Source organism: Pholis gunnellus (assembly GCF_910591455.1).
Source record: "Pholis gunnellus genome assembly, chromosome: 18".
Lineage (NCBI taxonomy): Eukaryota > Metazoa > Chordata > Actinopteri > Perciformes > Pholidae > Pholis > Pholis gunnellus.
In genome coordinates this window covers 21,040,864-21,061,719 of record NC_136545.1, presented here as the reverse complement: position 1 = coordinate 21,061,719, position 20,856 = coordinate 21,040,864, and the positions used below count along the sequence as shown (strand labels likewise).

General features: G+C 38.5%; 1 protein-coding gene across 1 annotated transcript; it reads left to right on the top strand.

Annotated features, from left to right (window-relative positions):
• Positions 1–1,133: 1,133 nt before the first annotated feature.
• On the top strand, positions 1,134–14,092 carry epb41l4a (erythrocyte membrane protein band 4.1 like 4A; the record flags this gene model as incomplete). The annotated part of the gene is made up of 14 exons (XM_079179332.1): positions 1,134–1,229; positions 1,379–1,483; positions 1,858–1,903; positions 2,188–2,266; positions 2,872–2,969; positions 3,423–3,478; positions 4,080–4,148; positions 4,497–4,585; positions 5,028–5,091; positions 5,280–5,371; positions 6,395–6,463; positions 6,638–6,687; positions 6,910–6,960; positions 14,055–14,092. The coding sequence occupies 14 exons, from the start codon at positions 1,134–1,136 to the stop codon at positions 14,090–14,092; spliced, it is 1,002 nt and encodes a 333-aa protein (XP_079035458.1).
• Between the last annotated feature and the right edge of the window lie 6,764 nt (positions 14,093–20,856).

The following is a 20,856-nucleotide window of genomic DNA, read 5'->3' as shown; positions in this document are numbered from 1 at the left end:
GGGAGATGAGAAGGGATGAGGCAAAGGAGGGAGGTAAGAAGGAAGGAAGATATGAAGGAAGAAGGGATGAAGGAGGTGAATATGACGCTTCATTTATTGTTATATTTTTCTGTTTTATTTTGAAACCCAGATTATTATTTTTATAATAAAATCTTTTTTTTAAGAAATATTTTTTGGTCAAAGTAACAAAAATAACAAAAGTGATTCAGACGGTTTGAAATGAAAACAAAACGGTTTCTAATGTAAAATACAGGATTTAAAAAAACAAAAACCAAACATTGAAATGAGAGACGGGAGGGGGAGGGGCGAGGAGCCCGTCTCCATGGCAACAGAACAACAGAGCACAGAGCGAGAGGAAGAAGAGGAAGAAGAGAAGAGTTATTGATCAGCAGGTGAGGAAGAAACACGTCTTCTTCACTTTTATATTTTCTGAATATTATTTCATCAACTATTATTTATTGAAGGTCGCGGTGAGTTTTCTGTTTGTTTAAGACTCTTTAATAACTACATAGTATTATTAAACAATCATTACATAATGAAAGTAAATATAATAAAAAGCTGTTAACTGATTACAGATATAATAGAAAATCTGAATAATTACAGTGAATATTACAATAAAGCTCAGCGCTCTTTATTATTGATTTATTAATTTGTTCAATAATTATCTGTTTCCTTTCTCTGCTGTGACGTTTAAATGCTGCATTTCATTTCTTTAAACAAACGTTTTGTTCATTTGAAAAGAAAATGTGAACCTGAAAGTTCAAGTTGTGGTCTTGAACATTGAAAAAAACATCAACGTATTCAAAATAAAAACAAGTGAATGAAAAGTGATTTTGGGTTGAACATCATTTTGATTCAGTTCTGGAATTTTTTTTAATACATTTTTTTTTTTTCATTTTTCACTTTCATATATATTTTGATATTTGAGTTCTTATATTTTTCAGTTTCAGATTTTATATTTTCGGTTTCTGTAGTTAAACTGTGAAACTGTCCTTTAAAGTGTTTATTTTATTGTGTTTTTTTTATTGATCAAAATTAGTCAACTTTACTTTTCTTCTCAGCTGCTGATTTTAAATTTAAAGTGATTTAAAGAAACTAAAAGTTGTTTTTAAACACTTTTGTCTCAGGTAACGATGGCCTGTTTCCGTGGAAACTGGGATGAGTTTTATGGAGAAGTCCTCCTATTGGACGAGAGGAAGATGACACTGACGGCTGAGCGAGGCATCAAGGTGAGAAACAACTTCCTGTTTTCATTGTTTTACATTTTAGTTTCTTCTGTTCTTTTGTTTCATCTCTTCTCATTTGAGCTCGTGTGTTTTAGTGACTCAGCTGAACTCTGAGGTCACACTTGATGAAATGAAATCTTTTTTATCCTCAGAAATCTTCCAAGGTGGCGGCCATCTTGAATCAGGTGTTTTCTCACCTGGACGTTTCTGAAGTCGAGTTCTTCGGTTTGAGGTTCTGCGACAACAAACAGCAGACGGTGAGAAACGTTTTTTAAAATACATTTTGTTCATTTAGTTTAATTTACTGAGAAGTTTAATTCTGTTTAAAGGGGTCATATGATTCTAATTTTAGGGTTCAAACTTTCTACTCCCTAACATTTACACGCTTTAATGTTTGTATATATGTGTGTATATATACAGATACACACATATATCTATGATGTCATATCCAGCATGAAATCTGACTCGTTCATGTTTTCATCTGATGCAGCAGGAGAAAAAGAGAGGGTGGTCTTATTTGATATTTCTGGGGTCTCTAGACACTTTTTTTGAAAATCCATGAAAAATGTATTTTTGCATAATATGTGACATTTAATTAAAATTAATTTACTTGTGTTTTTGCTTCTGACAGCACTGGTTGGATCCATCAAAAACTCTTTCACAGCATCGAGACCTCGGTGAGTTTCTCTCAAACAAACTGAATCAAATCTAAAAACAATAAAAATAAATAGATTTTTTTTCAGTGTTTTTGTTTTGTTATATTTCTTAATTCTTCATCATTATGTTTCAGCAACTATCAAACAGACTGTAAAGAACACATTTGCAGTAACTTTAGAAATATGTTCAATAACAAATGAATGAAATATTTAATCTATTTCAGTAATCAGATTTTATTTATTACCTATTATTATTGGACTAACATTGTATTGATGTTTTTCTCATTCGTACTGTTTTGTCACAGTCGGGCCGCCGTACATTTTCTACTTTGGTGTAAAGTTTTATGTTGAGGATCCGTCGAAGCTGAAGGATGAAACTACACGGTACATCATTATTATTATTATTATTGTTATTATTATCACTAGATTTAGAGTTGGGATTACATTTATTTAATAACTGAACATTTTGTAGCTTTGAATATTAATATTTTGTCTTTATTTTAGGAAGTTATTGGTGTAAATAGTATTAAATATGACTTCCATGTTTCTCATGTTGGTATCAATAGAAAATATTTCTTTGAGATAACATTTAATTGTGGAATGTGTTGAAATAATTATCAATGTTGTTATAAAATTGTGTGTCTCTAAAATATAAATCAGTAATATTTATTATATTGAAATGTTTTGATATATATGTTTTTTATTTCTTGTTTTTTAAAGCTACTAAAGGAACTTTCATGTTGTGTTGATTCTGTCGCCCCCTGTGGTCTAAAGTGGTAGTGTCTCTGAGCAACAGACTCCCTTCAGAAAACCTCTCATGTTACTGCAGGTCTGACAGTCTGCTCCTCTCAGTCCTGGTTCTGGTTCTCCCGTACCTCCCGTCCCTCCAGCGGATCCAGCAATACGTCCTGGGTCTTCAGCAGCAGTGTTGATTTAATTATTTTATTTAAATGAATAAAGGAAACTAACGTTTGTGTCTCTTCTGTCAGGTATCAGTTTTACCTGCAGGTTCGTCAGGACGTCCGTCAGGGTCGTCTGCCGTGCCCCCCCCACCTCAGACCTCGACTCTCCGCTCTGATGCTGCAGGGTGACAAAAACACTTTAATGTGAATTATTAACCAAACAATGAGCTCTAAATCAACACTCATCAACACACGATAACTTTTATATTGTGCTTTTAACATTTTAAACATTTTCCCTTTTTATTACTTTAAGAATAGTAAATATGTTTATAGTAAATTATATTTATTATTTATTTGATTATTATTATTTATTAAAATAATATAAATTATTATTATTATATTATATAATTTATATAAATGAAATTATTATTATAATAATTTAAACATTTTTTCTTTTTAAATATGACATTTTAAAAAGGAAAAGTATTTGCATCATTGATGTAAATATGACACCGTGAATAATATTGTCAAAAAGTTCAACATTTATTCAACGTAAAATTAATTTAACTAAATAAGAAAACATGAAACACACAGTTGATTTGTTTCTATTTCTATTTATTTATTTTTATTTCTCTCAGCGGAGAGAGGAGACCAAAGTGAGGCGGAGCCTTCAGACTCAGAGGAGAACCAGGAAGTACAGCACATCTACAAATCACTCAGGTAGACAGGAAGCATTACCTTTCAAAATAAAACAAAAGGAAATAAAAAAATGTGTTCAAACCAGGTGACAACCTCCAGTTCTTTAAAGTGAAGCCGAAGCCGATGGTTCATGTGTTAAAGCTGCATTCTCTCTAGTGTCCACCAGGGGGCGACTCCTCTGGTTGTATAGAAGTCTATGAGAAAATGACTCTACTTCTCTCTTGATTTATTACCTCAGTAAACATTGTAAACATGAGTTTATGGTCTCAATCTCTAGTTTCAAGTCTTCTTCAATACAGCATGATGTTCATTTAGTAAATGATGGTCCATTTAGAGTCACACAGACCATGAAGCAGGGGATGCTTTAGGGCAGGGCTACACAGTGATTGACAGGTCTCTACGTCACTCCTCCTCAGTCCAGATATGGTCACTTCCTGTTCACTGGTTGAGAGAAACTAAATTAGATCCACCACACACCCTAAAATCTAACATTCCTGTCTCTCTCTCTCTCTCTCTGTCTGTCTTCTCTCTCTCTTTCTCTCTCTCTCTCTCTCTCTCTCTTCATCTCTCTGTCCAGCGGTGTCTCTCGTCCTCAGGCTCAGCGTCTCTTCCTGTCTCTCTGCAGCTCTCTGCAGATGTTCGGAGTCTCTCTATTCGCCGCCTACGTAAGAAAACCGATCACCGATCAATACAGACGACACTTCACCTCCTTTCAGTCTCTCCTCACTTATTCTTAAAATATTAAACTTTTTATCTTTCATCAAATCAGTGGATTTCTAGACTTTAATATTAACAAAATATTTACTAATATTAGTAAAATATTTACTATCAAAATGTCTTCAAATATGTCTTAAAGAATGTTACATGCTACTATATTTATTCAAAGAAACCGACACTTTAATTACCCAGAGAGCAACAGTTTAGTTTAATATAACATTTTAAGCTTATTGTCACACTGAGTTTATGTGTTATTATTTACATTATTATTATTAACTCCCATGATGCATTGCAAGGGTGAGAACCAGACTGAGTACTTCCTGGGTCCGACTCCAGTGGGCGTGGTCATCTACAAGAACAAAGTGCTGGTGGGAAAGTATTTCTGGTAGGAGTGAGACCTCTTTCACTGTCTTTGTTCATCTGTTGACTTCAAGTATTATAAAATATATTCAGTCCTTTTTGTTCAGAGTGAGACGTCTTTAGCTTGACAGTCTTTGGTGGTGGTAAATATAAAAAAAGGTTTTTATTTAAATAAACAACATAAATGTTCCAATAAGTGTGAATAAAGTACATGAATACACGTTTGTTTAATATAAATAAGCAAATACAAGTTTTAAACATTAATCATATGTGTAGGTATAAACATAAATAAAAGTATCAATAATATATATATAAACAAATATAAATGTACACACAAATTCGAATAGTTTCTGTGAATTAGAATAAAAATCACAAAAGGTTTTTGTGTAATGACTACACAAGATAAATAAGTGTTTTTTTGCTCTGATCATGTGACAGATCATGTGACGTGTGACTCTTTTCTTCAGGCAGAGAATCAACAAACTTCACTTTAAGAAAGAAACATTTGAGCTCAGAATTGTTGGAAAAAATGTGAGTTCTGATGCTAATGCTAATGCTAATTCTTTTAGGCTTTATACCAGTCTGTAGCTGTACAATGCTAATGCTACGTGTGTGTGTGTGTGTACATGTGTGTGTGTGTACATGTGTGTGTGTCTCTGTGTCTCTGTGTGTTTGAGTGTGCACATGTGTGTGTGTGTGTGTGTGTGTGTGTGTTTCAGGGTTCAGAGACGTCGTTCTACTTTCAGACGTCGCATCGATCCGACTGTAAACGTCTCTGGAGATGTTGTGTTGAACATCACGTGTTCTTCAGGTGACGTCAATAAAGTTTTATTTTATTTTGGTTTATGAGGAGCCTTTAGAAAATTATTACAGTTTTTATTTTCTCTCATTGACTCACTTTTTTATTTTGTTCAGGATGTCAGAGTCCAATCCATTAACATGCAAACTGAAACACAACAGGTACACACACACACACACACACACACAGACACACAACCTTATTACTTATCGTTGTTTATGAAATACACAAATTCATCAAATATCTTTTAATTAAATGTTTTATTTTCGATTAAAAACACTGTAAACACAGATTCATTCTCTCTCTCTTGTGTAGTTTTGCTCGTTCGCCCACTCTGACTCTTCCTCGACTGAACGTTGTCCTTCTGAGGAACAAAACTATGAACAACAAGACAACAACAACAACAACAACAACAGATCGGAGGCCAAAACGTCACAGTATGCACACTTTTTGATTATTATTATTATTACTAGTATTGTTACTAGTAGCATTACTATTGTTATTTTTATTACCATTATTATTGTTAATATTATTATATCATTATTATCCTTATTATTATGACTATTGTTATTGTTGTTATTATTATCTCAGGGTCATTCAAACATTCACGTACAATAAAAGGAGCAAATATCGTCACTTTGTGACGATATTTGTCAATGAATTGATTCGTGGACTTTCACATATTAATAACTCAAGTTGTTCAACAGAAATGTTGTCAGACTGATATTAAATCAAAGAGGTGATTGGTCAAAGCTGAGGACTGTAAAACATTTCATACTAATTGAAAATTGTTTCATGTATTACTTTCCTATTTTCTTTATTCTACAATTGGTGCTTGTGAATTTCACAGTCTCCGCCTCCTCTCCTCCAGCCAATCAGATAGCGAGTGTCCCCAATGAACCAATGACGATACAGACAGCGCCCCCTGCTGTTCAGAGGTGAGAGAGAGAGAGACAGAGAAAGCGACAGAGAGAGAGAGAGATTTGTTTGGATTCAAAACATTTGAGATGTCATGTGATCATGTGACTCCTGCAGGTCAGAGGGCGGGGCAGAGCAGGCGCACGTGAAACCCAGTGCACCATGGGAAAACAGTGGTCCTCAGAGGTACACGAGAAGAAATAATAAAATGAGTAGAAGCATGAAGATTTTATAATCTAACTCTGTCAATGCACCTGGTGACATCACAGAATGACAAAATATATCTCCTCATTTAATCTGGTAGATAATCTGATTAATCCGGAAATATAATTTGGTTGCAGCGGTCTCTTCAACCCAAAGTTTCCACCAAACACCAAAGAAGAAGAAGAAGGTGGAGGACGACCTCAGAGGTAAGAAACATAGAAGTCTATGAGAAAATGACTCTACTTCTCTCTTGATTTATTACCTCAGTAAACATTGTAAACATGAGTTTATGGTCTCAATCTCTAGTTTCAAGTCTTCTTCAATACAGCATGATGTTCATTTAGTACATGATGGTCCATTTAGAGTCTCTACGTCACAAGGTGAAGACAGTAACGGATGAATGACACGTTTCCTGTTTCGTCTTGTAGGCGGAGCAGAAGTCTGGACGGAGACCGACCAATCTGGCGGAGGGGGGGGAGGTGAGATATTTAATATATCTTTCAGTAAAGTAACTACATTTTAAGTTTTATGACAAACAAAATATTTTTTTTGGCAAGCGTGAACCTTGTAAAATAGATGATGAAAATTAAAAAAACTTAAATTTGATAATCAACGTTAATTATTATTATTTTTTAAAATAGTTTGTTATACTAATAAATGTGTTTTGATTCAGTTCATTTTTCTATTTATTTATTTTGATCAAATATTTATCTAACACAATGTTTTTTGTATTACTTGCTTTTAATTATTATTAAATATGTATTTAGTACATTTCCTTGTAAATCAATAAAAACATAAACAATACAACAATTTAGTTTTGAATTATTTTTAATATATTTTATTATGATATAATATTATAAAGTAAAGAAATTTCAAAGGTCTTTTAAGTTAAGTTTTCGAAAAGTTTGGGAAAAGTTTTTCCCGTTTTTTGTAAAAATGTGATCACCAGGTCTCGTTCCCGTGGCAACACGAGCAGCGGCAGCGAATCACAGAATACCGTGAGTCAAGGAGAAGAACGCAGAAAAAGAAAAAAGAACCGGTAATAAAAATACACACCTCTTTAATCTTTGATGTCCGTATTCATTCCTTTAGTCGCTCTCTCTCTGATCTACTTCCTGTTGTCACCTAGCAATCGCCATGGTGACCGGAGGCGGGATTCCAGATCGTAAGTAAACAAACACATCTGTTAGCCAATCAGTGCAAACGCTACTGCTATATGACAACGTTTAGGTTAGTGCTATGATTTGGTGAAGTGGACCACCAATGCTAATGCTAATGCTATCAGTTTTACCATATGAAACATTGGTGCTAATGCTAACAACTGTTTTAAGTCCATTGAAATTAATGTAGCATTCATGCTATCTCTTCTTTATAGACGGAGTCCCGACTCTGTTACATGGAAACACATCCAGTAAGTGTGTGTGTCTGTGTGTATGTCCACCTGCTTTATGGGGACATGTTCACTTGTGAGGACCTTCTGTCTTTCCTACTCAATAAAACATGCTAGGTTGCTAAGCTAAGCTCCTGTGGCTCTAATGAATGATCAGTTTCAGAAAAAGTCCCCATAAATACAATAAAAGCTCATCTCTGCTGCCCCCTCCAGGAAACTCTGCAGCATTGCAGCTGCATGATTGTCTGAGACCGGCTGATAGATTTCTGTGATTGATTACTGCAGTGATACAAAATGACTTTTCCCTCAAAACATTCATAAATACATAAATAAATGCTGAAACAAATAATAAACAATAAAAATGACACCTGAAATAAATCCACAATCTAATTAATGTGTAATTATAATGTTGGTAACTTATCAGAAAATAAATGCATGTTTGTAAGGTCATATTTTCAGCTTCTACTTTACTTAATTAAATTAGTTAATTTGTAATATATTGGACTTATTTATCATTATTGTATTTTGTTCTTTTCTTTTTCTTGTTTTTGTATGTTTTATGTGATTTGGTTATCACTGTAATTTCCCTTTTGTTGATATAAGATCAAAATGTGTTTATTAATTTTACATTTACATTTACATTTATTTTTACAGGTCGGTGAAAGTAATCAAAACAAATCCTGCTTTACAGAGAAGTTAATAACACCAACCTCAGACACATAAATACATAAATAAATAACTATAAATATAGAATCACACAAATAAATACAGGTAGGAAAAAGGTAAAATACTAATACATTAATTCAGTTATTCATTTTTCTATTTATTTATCTTTATCAAATCTAATATGTATTTTTTTATCGATACGTTTTTGCATGACTTCCTTTTAATTGTTATTAAATATGTATTTAGTCAATTTCCCTGTAAATCAATAAAAATATAAACAGTACAAAAAAAAGGCTGCATAATATCTTTTCAAAATATAAGCAAAGAAAATAAGAAAGTTGGTGTAAGTTTTAGTACAAGTACTACTAGAGCCACAAGAAATAACACAAAGTACTAGCAGTATTTCAATTTGTATCTAATATTGTGTGTGTGTGTGTGTGTGTGTGTGCGTGCGTGCGTGTGTGTGTGTGTAGGAAGCAACTGACAGAGCCCGACGGTTTGGTTGACAGACAAACGGAGGAAATACCTTATAAGGAAGTGAGGTAAGGAAGGAGGAACAGAAAGAAGGAAGGAGGAAAGGAAGTAAGGAAGGAATTTAGGAAACTTTTGTTTGTGCCCTACAGAGTCTCAGGGGAGCCAATCAGAACGCGCCGTTCTCCGAGGGGGCGGCAACATGGCCGGTGGGCGTCGGCTTCAGACCTCCAGTAGGTTCCAATCAAATGTTTCTGTCAGTGATGTCATCAATCGATTGTTTTCATTTCAATCAAGTTAACTTTTTTTTTTCATTAGTTCCAAGATAGAACTGGTTCCTCCTCTTCCTGTTACCAAGACAACCGACACTTCCTTCCGATTACCCACAAGTCCTTGAGGCAGCCGCCAAACTCAACGGTTTTACATTTCTCTCCTCAGTTTTTCCCTGTAAATCATTTAGCCGTTAGTGCTAAACGTGTTCACTGTCGATTAGCATGTAGCTAACCAGGAAGTTAGGCTCTAAGTGAGGCGGCCAGGTGATGTAGCAGCTAGCAGCTAGCGTCCGGAGACGACACACACACACACCTGTCACTCAAGGAGGCTACGCCCCCAATTATGACCAACCTTCAGCCTTAATTTAAATTGGTGAGTTATAATAAAAATCTATAGTTGCTGGTGAGGAAAACACCTTCTTCACAAGGTATTAATTAGAAAAATGTGCTTTATTTCCTCAGAGAAGGATTGTAGAACAAAACCGTCTATTTGTGATCAAGAAACAACGTAATATAAAATATATTCAGTCTTTGTGGAATTACATTTAAAGCAGCAATCTAAGACATTCAGATCATGTGCCTTTTAGTGCATGCTAGTGCATGTGAGCGTTACAGCCGATAACGGTGTCCAGAATGACAGCATTGTCGTGGAAACGTAGCACACCTCCCCCCCAGGTTAGCTACAAACCGCGCCGCCATGATGAGAGCCGTTGAGAGACAACAGAAATACTCCCAAATCACGTGTTATACACCTTTAAACGAGCTCCACCAGCAGCTTACTGCTGGATGTTGTACTTATTTTGTGATTAAAAGATGAAAGTCAAAATGCCTCTAATGTAAGACATAAAGTGTGCATATTTATATTAACAGTAAAGAACAAAACTGTGACGCTAAAAGTCAGAAAATGTAAAAAAAAGCTTTTTCTGTGTCTGGACCTGACGCTGACAGTGTGAATATGACATTTATAATATTTCATCCTACTGAATGACGTATCTAATGTATGTTTATTGTCTTTGAGTTACAAGAGTGAAACGTTTTGAAATAATAAATAATAAATAATAATAAACATGACCCGTCTTTTCTGCTTCATCTATATTATTTTGTAAAATATTCTCTTGTTCTTCTGCATGTTTTAAAGTTAACCAGAACAACTAATGATGATGATTATTAACATTATTAACAATATGAGAAATACAGTCAAGTAAGTTGTATTCATTCACATTAATCAATTACAGCATTTAGAATACACATAAAGGAGAGAGCGCCTTAATATTTTTGATCTTGTAATATTTTCTCCCCGGCTGCTGTACCCCGACATACCATCAGGGGGCGCTGTTCTCCCAGCGTCAGATTTAAGTCCCCGTCTATCACTTAATAAGGTGACACGGTGCTGTTTGAGAGGATTAAATACAAAAACAAGTCCAAAGAAAAAAAAGGTTCAGAAGAAGGACAAGCAGTCAGAAAAGCGAAGCAACTTGTTTGGATCATTTGAAAGTCACAACATGGCCGCAAAAGAGAATGAAACGTAGATTTTCAGCCGTTCCCAGGTCGTGAAATACTAGGAATACTCACAAATATATAGTTTCCTTAGTAATCTACAAACAGCTGATCACTGGAGCTTTAAATCAAATAAATAGCAGGAAATAGAGCATTTTTTGGGACTATTTTCAGCGGATGATGACGCTAGTGAGTATTTGTATGTGTGATTGAATCAGAATAAACTACAGTGTGATGATGATGATGATGATGATGATGATGAAGGAACATGAGGCTCACTGATGCGTTTTTAATCGAGCTCCAAGAGGGAGAAGTTATATCAGGAAACATTCGCTGCTGGTTTAAGTCTGAACATGAAGAAATAAATCAGCAGACCTTAAACTTCTTCCTGGACTTTTCTGCTCTTTGTTGATATAAAAACACGTGAAGCCTTCAGATCCGGAGCCCCGACCCCTCCAAACCTCCTGGTTGTCGTTTGCAGCTCCGGTTTACATCTGTGGGTTATTTATGTTCACGTGCGTTCTGGCTGGAGCGTAAACACAGGAACATGTAAACAAGACCCGAGAATCAACAAGCTAACCTGACCTCATCATGTGGCGGTGTGTTTACGTGAGGGTGGTGAGGCTGTGGGTGGGAGGGGCTTGATTGGTGGTTTGTGGTTTTATTGAGAGGCAACACCAGTGGGCAACTGGTCCCGAGCACAGTTTGTACATCTGAAGCTGTATCACATCGTGAAGACTAGAAATCAGCTCCTTAAAGCTGCCAAAACCAGCTGTAAACACAACTTCACCTTCTATGGTCAGATTCTATTCACACATATGTATATTTACAGACTTAATGCAACACAATCATCACAATAAGGAAAGTAAAAACACCTAAACTTGATATTGGAGGAAGGATAATGAAGAATAATGTCCCCTTACCACACAGAAACATCTATTTTGATTATCCCCGTCCATACTGGTGAATTAGAGTATTTTTTAAATGTTACTACAGTATATCAAATCCTGTCAAAATAAACAGAATGTTCTGTTGTAGAAAACATTTTATTAATATTTAGAGGTGGTTTGATTCACTCTCACCGCTTTCATATTGTTGTTTTTTCAAAGAATAAGCTGCAAAAGGTCACCGTACACCTGCTCAAGTACCTGTAAATGTACACCGTACTCTACCTGTAGTACACAGTACTCTACCTGTAGTACACAGTACACTACCTGTAGTACACAGTACTCTACCTATCAACTTCATTTTTCTATAATTTGTTTTTGCAGGTTTTAAAACTAAAATCCATCAAATTAAGTTCACTGTAAAATCCAAGTTCTTCTGTTCTTTCTGTGCATCTATAACCTGTAGAGTGATTGATGTATCCAGGATCAGCTGTGTGTTGGCCTGCCTGCTATAAAGCATCCTGACAGCGTTACTCACTGTGTGTTAGAGGAAACTAGTGGGAGTATTTTCTGAACCCAACAGTTCCGACTGAACCGGTTTCACGGCTCAAAGGAGAAGAATCCAAAGCAGGACTGTGGGCCGGAGGTGTTTGTGTTGAAGTGGTCTCTGCACACCTCACAGGGCTGAGTGTGCTCATTACAGCTCGGTCAGTAACAGACGGTGCATTCAGAGGTTTGTGCTGCAGGGTCAGAGGGTCTTTCAGGAGGAAGTCTCAAACCGGCAAAATACACAATCAGGGTCAAAAATGCCAACAAACATTTGGCTAAAGTTGGATTTACTGAGTCGTAACGTTCGTGCTCTTCACTGGAAGAATCTTTCCAAGTTGGTGGAAACAATCTTAATGTCTGCATCCTCCAAAAACGGTGTTTTCTGATGTAGTTTAGGCAACAATTTTAAAGAGTGCATACATTATTTTATAACTTGAGGAAACCTGCATTAGCATTAGCATAGCATTAGCATTAGCATTAGTATTAGCATAGGAGGAACAGTGGTCACCAGTAGACCTGAAGCAGCACCGATTTAAAACCAAACAACAGAAAAATTACCAAATTAATTAAATTGAGTGAAAAAGAAAAAGGCATTTTCCTCTTACCTCACTCAATTCATTCTGCTTCCTCCTAAATGGGATTTGTTTGTGGTGTCCTCGGCATTTTAATATTGATATAAGGAATATCTGGAATAACGTACAAACAGCAGCCGCTTCAAATGTTATCAGCTGATTAAATGGTTATTTCATAACATTGTCAGTTTAATACCTGCTAACAGTCAGAATGAGTGGAGATAGATGTTCTGTTGAATGTAGGATTGTATTGTAATAATGACGTTCTCTAGTTTCAGGAAGATAGATTTGTGAGTCGTCTGCGTATAAATTATAATTTATGTTTCTATGTTTTTTGGAAGATGTGACCGAGCATTACAAACGGAACAAAGGTGGTCCAAGTATTGACCCCTGTGGAACACCATGTACAGTAAACATATACATGTATATATATATGTATATATATATATATATATATATATATATACATGTATATGTTTTATGTGTTTTGATGCAAGACACTGGACCTGAACTCGGGTCTGGAGGAGCTGCAGCGTTGATTCCTGACAGACTGAACACTGAGCTGTTTCCTTCAGACAGGATTGAAGCGTGAGCTCGAGAAGTCGGTTGAATGCGTTTAGTTTTATTAGTTTTATTAGTTTTATTTAGTTATTGGGTAGAATTCGGTGAACTTCGACTGTCAATCAAAAAGAATAAGGTTTTAAAACCAACAGCGTTGCTTTTACGTTGTTCTGTTGCATGTTTTCCCTAAAGTGTTTCTTTGCCTGATGGTTTTACCAGCTTTGGGCTAATTTCAGTCATTAAACAGAAGTTAAAGACTTAAACACGTTGTTCTGGTCCTACATGTGAAATATGTCCTGATAGAAGATGTAACGTGTGAGTGCTGGTGCTTCATGCCGTCCTCTCCGTCATTGACCTCACTGACCTAAAAACAGGACTTATTCAACACGTCGTCAGCTGTTTGAACTCAGTGCTTCCACTCGTCTGTGTCGGTGGTGTAATGACAGCAGCCCACTCAGATATGAGCTCATATGAATAAACGTCTTTTCCACTGACATCACTGGAACTATCACCTCTAACACCGTCTGTGTCGTTAATACGAGCAGCTGCTGAAACCACCGACTTTATATAAATAACAAGACTGAAGCCCTAAAGTAGCGTTAACATTAAACTCCACAACAAGAGTTTGATGCTCCAGATTAAACAGATACATTAGATTCATTTTGTTATTTTTGTTATTTCTTTACTCTTTTTAATCTCTGTCTCCAGGTCTCTACCTGTCTCCACCTGTCCCAGTCACCTGGTGAAAGCATTCAGTCGAGTTGCATTATGGGAAATGTAGGCTCCAGGTTATTTTTTAAAAGGCTTCAGGCTCTCCCAGCATGCACTCTGCTCTAACCTTGAACAACCAGTGAAGACACATTTATATATCAGACCATCTGCTATTAAAATATTACATTTTAATAGCAGATGGAAGTTTATTTTGTAGGTTGACTTTGTGTGTGGGTGTTTTTACAGCTATAGCCTTTAAGTGTGTGTGTGTGGATGTATGGGTGTGTGTGTGTGTGTGTGTGTGTGTGTGTGTGTGTGTGTGTGTGTGTGTGTGTGTGTGTGTGTGTGTGTGTGTGTGTGTGTGTGGGATGTGGCTTTCTGAGCTCAATGAGGGAACATTTTCTTCAGGCCAAATAAAGCTGCCCATGTAAACTCCACATTCCTCAGTTTGTGGTGCGTCTGTCTCAAACTCTCTTTCTCTCTTTTATGGAGGGAGGAGGCTGCATGTGTGTGTTTGCGTGTGTGTTTGTGTTTGTGTGTGTGTTTGTGTGTTTGTGTGTGTGTGTGTGTGTGTGTGTGTGTGTGTGTGTGTGTGTGTTTGACATTTAAAGATCTGCAGACTGACATTCGAGTTTCACAAACGTTCTGTTGCAGAATGTGTCTCAATCTGCACTGAGCTGCACACGACAAATGAACCGAGAGAGAAACACATTGTATATTTTACTTCACTACATTTATTTTTCATATGAAACTCTTTACACACTGAGGGTGTGACGATAAACGACAGGAAAATGTGAAACACTCACATGATGAATATTATATGTCCTTATACAGCGTTTGGTTGTACTTAGCTTCAGCCTCCAAAAACACAAGATGGCAACGGACAAAAACAAGACGTGACAATTAAAAACCAAGATGGTGATCAAAAGATTCCAAGATGGTGACGGACAGAAACCAAGATGGCGACGGACAAAAAACAACATGGCGACGGACAAAAACCAAGATGGCGACAGACAGAAACCAAGATGGTGACAGACAGAAACCAAGATGGCGACAGACAGAAACCAAGATGGTGACAGACAGAAACCAAGATGGCGACAGACAGAAACCAAGATGGCGACGGACAAAAACCAAGAAGCCGACAGACCAAAACCAAGATGGCGACAGGCAATACAAAAGACTAAACTCTCTGACTGTATATAAAGTAGTTAAAGTATCTACAGTAACATGCTGCTCTGACATTGAAGCTTCAGTATTAACTCTCTAATAATGTCACATAGAATCACACATCAGTCACAGGAGACATTAAACTACATGAAGCTGAGAATACTTTTACTTCCAATAAGTACGAGGTCTGTGTGCTGGCAGCGTCAGTGTGACAGAAGCATTCGGGGTGGAAACATTTAGATGCAACAGAACAAAACGATGCGCTCATCCGAGCTCCAGGAAAGAACCGCACACACAAACATGTGCAGACACGCGCTCACGTTAAAGACCACACACGGCGTTATCACACTGACGGGTATAAAACTTCTCCACACTTGATTTAAGTTAAATACATGCTATCACTCACACACACATGCAGCATGACGGAGCATTATCATACGGCCCAGCCCTGAACCAGGACTCTGTCATTAGAGGAGCATCTCGGCTAAATTACACACTTTAACCAGCAGAACCTCAGAAAGCCTTCAGTGATGTTCCTGTTCCTCAACAAGAGGACAGGAGGGGGCGTGGCCTCTGGTCACATGTCGCCCGGCCTGCGAGGTCACTTCAGCTCCAATTTGCATAAATGTTTTTTGTGGGTTTTTCCACAGCTGAAGTGGACCTGGAATAAACCCCAAAGCACTAAAACAGCAACACACTTCAGACTTTCCAACAGTGACAGAGAGAGAAAGAGATAAACAGGATCCGGACCGAGTCCTTCACGACTAAAACAGAGACTGAGCTCAGAAACCGTCGCGCATGAATCCACCAGCAGCTGTGTGAGAGTGAACTTAGGCACCGCGGTGCTGTAAGCTAACTGCTAACGTCAGCATGCTCACAGGGACGTTGCTAACGGGTTAGCTTAGCAGGTTTAATGTTTACAATGCTGGTTTAGTACTAAAGTGAATCCTTTCATTAACAGAGGACACCAAGTCACTAATCTTTGCCCTCAAGTCTCAAGTCAAGTCCAGAGTCCAGACTGAGCAGTCCTATGGTCAGACCACCATCTAAAGGACTAGTTGACCTCTGACCTCTGGGAGTTTCCTCAGGTCTTCAGGAAGCTGAGTCCCAAAAAACTCTGACAGCAGAAAACATCTTTAAAACTCATTTGTGTTCTTGTACTTGTACTCTCATGTCGAGACTCTGATGAGAGGAGCACCTGTGAAGGAACTCAGAAAAGGTCTCGAGGCCGGTTTTGGTGACTAAGAATGTGCTTCTTTTTTGTTATTGGCCGGGCACATCCTGGCTCTGGTCTGTCCAGAGTCTGGGGTTTGGCTCTGGCTCCTGGTTTGGGTGGGTCCAGACTGGGTCAGTGGTTTTGCGCTGGGCCGGGTCTCACAGAGACATCTGCTCACAGTAATGAGTGAGTATTACCCTCCTCCAAGTCCTGCAAGTACTCTGAAGTACAACACGCAAGGTACTTGTACTTTACAGGAGTATTTTCATTGTGTGCAACTTCTGCTCCACTTCAGCTCAGAGGTACATATTGTACTTTTTACTGTACTACATCTCAGAGGTACATATTGTACTTTTTATTGTACTACATCTCAGAGGTACATGTTGTACTTTATATTGTACTACATCTCAGAGGTACATATTGTACTTTTTATTGTACTACATCTCAGAGGTACATGTTGTACTTTATAAAATGTGTTGATGTTGAATGTTTGTGATTATCTGAAGGATGAAGTGAAACATCAGTTGATACTTTTATTGCAGATAAAACTTACATACTTTTACTTCAGTTAGGTTTTGAATGCAGGACTTTTTACTGGCACAGTATTTTCACAGTGTGGTACTAGTACTTTTACTGCAGGAAGGATCTGAATACTTCTTCACACACATGCACATCAGATACATTCAGAACAATATGAGGATGAGTGTGTTAAGACATATGCTATACTCTATTTATATATGTACATATACTTCATATATACATATACTTCATATAGACAAAGACAAATAAACATGAGTGAAGTAGCAGCTTCTCAGTGTGTGGAAGCTTCCCGTTGGGTTGCTGATGAATGTGTGAGAGTCTTTTGATGCTAATTGAGCCAAACAGGAAATAACAGTGGGTTCCTCCCCCCACAGTCCATCCATCACCCTCGTGCTCCTGTTTACGGTTCATAAATGAGATAATGAGCCTCAGAGAGGACGTCTGTGCAGCGCTCTGCTGTCCCTCACTGGACCAGCTCACAGTGTGGAGCTCTCTCTCTACAGAAGATACAAAAACCTGTTTTAATGTGATTTTGTATATTTTGAATATTTGATAATTCTAGTAACTTTTATGGTTCTTACATCTGCTTTAACTAAAGTAGAATAATGCATACTTTTACATTGTTTACTACTTTAACTGAATTAACTATTCTTTTATTTCTCTGCTGATGTCCAGAGTAGAAGAACATCAAAGCTTCTGAGAGGAACTTGGTTCTGTCGCCCCCTGTGGACTAAAGTGGTAGTGTCTCTGAGCGCCAGACTCCCTTCAGAAAACCTCTCATGTTACTGCAGCAGGTCTGACAGTCTGCTCCTCTCAGTCCTGGTTCTGGAGGAGGAGGAGGAGGAGGAGGAGGAGGAGGAGGAGGAGGAGGAGGAGGAGGAGGAGGAGGAGGAGGAGACGCTGCTGCTGCTGCCGGGAGCTGAGCTCTCCTCCTCCCTCCGGAGCTCCGCCTGCAGGTCCGAGGCTGCAGGCGAACGTTTTGTCCTAAACGGTGACGCTGGTTGAAAGGTTAACGCCTTTGAGTTGATCCTCTGAGGACCACGAGTAACCACGGAGTCATCAGCGCCGAGGTTGAGTCAATAATCTGGTAAATATTCTGAGTGGAACTGTTTCTTACGTGTGTCTGATTCCCGTTGAGTGCTGCTGTGAACAGGATTTATTGTCTTCATATCTTTATTACAGGATGACGTCGCTGTGAAGGTTCTACTGAAGCAACACGGAGACTTTGACCTGAACCTCTGAGAGTCTGAAGATTTACAATGTGAGTCCTGATCCTCTATATGAACCAGTCTCAGTGTAGTCCTGATCCTCTATATGAACCAGTCTCAGTATAGTCCTGATCCTCTATATGAACCAGTCTCAGTGTAGTCCTGATCCTCTATATGAACCAGTCTCAGTGTAGTCCTGATCCTCTATATGAACCAGTCTCAGTGTAGTCCTGATCCTCTATATGAACCAGTCTCAGTGTAGTCCTGATCCTCTATATGAACCAGTCTCAGTGTAGTCCTGATCCTCTATATGAACCAGTCTCAGTGTAGTCCTGATCCTCTATATGAACCAGTCTCAGTGTAGTCCTGATCCTCTATATGAACCAGTCTCAGTGTAGTCCTGATCCTCTATAAGAACCAGTCTCAGTGTAGTCCTGATCCTCTATATGAACCAGTCTCAGTGTAGTCCTGATCCTCTATATGAACCAGTCTCAGTGTAGTCCTGATCCTCTATATGAACCAGTCTCAGTGTAGTCCTGATCCTCTATATGAACCAGTCTCAGTGTAGTCCTGATCCTCTATATGAACCAGTCTCAGTGTAGTCCTGATCCTCTATATGAACCAGTCTCAGTGTAGTCCTGATCCTCTACATGAACCAGTCTCAGTGTAGTCCTGATCCTCCATATGAAGCAGTCTCAGTGTAGTCCTGATCCTCTATCAGACCTCCATCAGTAAAGAGACCATCAGAGAGAAGATGGTCTGTTTCTATAGAGTTATTCTTGATGCTCGTCATCGGAGCCACCGGGTCGGATTCTGGTGAAACCAGATGAACTCATGCAGGTTCACCAGAACCTCCTTCAGCTCAGACTCCAGCAGAGACTGGTCCACCGTGGACAGACCCAGGTCCTCCAGCAGAGACCGGTCCACCGTGGACAGACCCAGATCTTGAGCTCTGGAGGGAGGAGGAGAGCTCAGCTCCCGGCAGCAGCAGCAGCGTCTCCTCCTCCTCCTCCTCCTCCTCCTCCTCCTCCAGGAGCTGGACCCGCTGGAGGGAAGGGAGGCCCGGGAGAACCAGGACCAGGACTGAGAGGAGCAGACTGTCAGACCTGCTGCAGTAACATGAGAGGTCTTCTGAAGGGCTTCTGGGATGTGATGGAGTAAAAAGTACAATATCTACAAGTACCTTGAATTTGTAGTACAAACCTGAGCGATCCTTTAAATGTGGTGTGTGTCTCCTCTTGGAACGTGCTTCTTGTGTGTAGGAGGGAAAGACGTGCAGTATTTGTACATGTACTGGATGTTACGTAGCATCGAGCTAAATGAAAGATGCAGTCGTGTGTGTGTGTCGTAGGACGGAGCTCACAGCAGCGTCTGTGTTCACAAACACTCACATCCTTTGTTCACAGCCTGACACTCTCAAACACACATAACGCCAATGAATCCACAATGGAGTCCATCTGTGGGCCGATCGCTGTGTGTGTGTGTGTGTGTGTGTGTGTGTGTGTGTGTGTGTGTGTGTGTGTGTGTGTGCTGGGTGGTGATGTAACTCGGGTTCGTCTAAACAGCTGATTATGATCACAGGAAAGTGATACAGAGACGTTCATGATTCACTTGTAGTTTTAGCGTCAGTACTTCAGTACATCACTAAATACTTTATTAACGTCAGTCATGGAAGTACATTTACACAAACATGTGTTTATAACATCGTGTATTATGAGCTGTAACTGATATAACTCAGTACATTATTAGTATGGCAGTACTGTCAGTAGTATTTGTTGTCGATGGTTGATGTATAGTTCATTTTAAATACTTTATGAAGCTTGATCTGTGTTGATGTAGTACATTGTACCAGGTTGTGTGTTTCTGTAAAGTAATCAGTAACTAGCTGTTAAATAATGTGGTGAAACGTGAAGCAGCATGAACAGAATACTAATACATCAAACCAGACCGACCGCTGATGATTTACTGAAGTACACATTTGAGATACTTGTACTTTACTTGAGTATTTAGTTTTCATTCGGCTTCGTTACTTTAGAAACGACAGTTTATCTGAGTTTACAGTGTGGTATTAGTACTTTCATTGTAAGTGTATCTTTATTATATTATCACTTTTACTGTAAGAGAGTATCTCTACACTGTGGTAATAGTACTTTTGCTGTAATATAGTATATTTTCAGTGTGGTATCAGTACTGTTACTTGTAACATGACATCGTTACAGTGTATCAGTATTTTCACTGTATCAGTATCTTTACATTGCTGTATTAGTACTTTTATTGTAACAGAGTATCTTCTCAGTGTGGTATTAGTACCTTTAAAGTGGCTCAATGAAGTAGTGAATAGTTAATCTCTCAGTCAGATTGTGCACAGCAGGAATGTAAAGGAGAGGAAATCATTGAGGGGGGAGCACACGGTGAAGGCTCCTAGGGGAGAGGAAGGAGGGAGGAGGAGGAGGAGGGAGGAGGAGGAGGAGGAGGGAGGAGGAAGGAGGAGGAGGAGGAGGAGGAGGGAGGAGGAAGGAGGGAGGAGGAGGGCCGTGCATGAGGCCGGATTGCGCCACTCTGGACGTGGAGTGAATGAATAGATGGCCCGGGGGCATTAATGGAGTGGGGGGGTTAACTAGAGAGGAAACTCCCACTGAAGGCGTTTCTTCTGCGGACTCAATGTGGA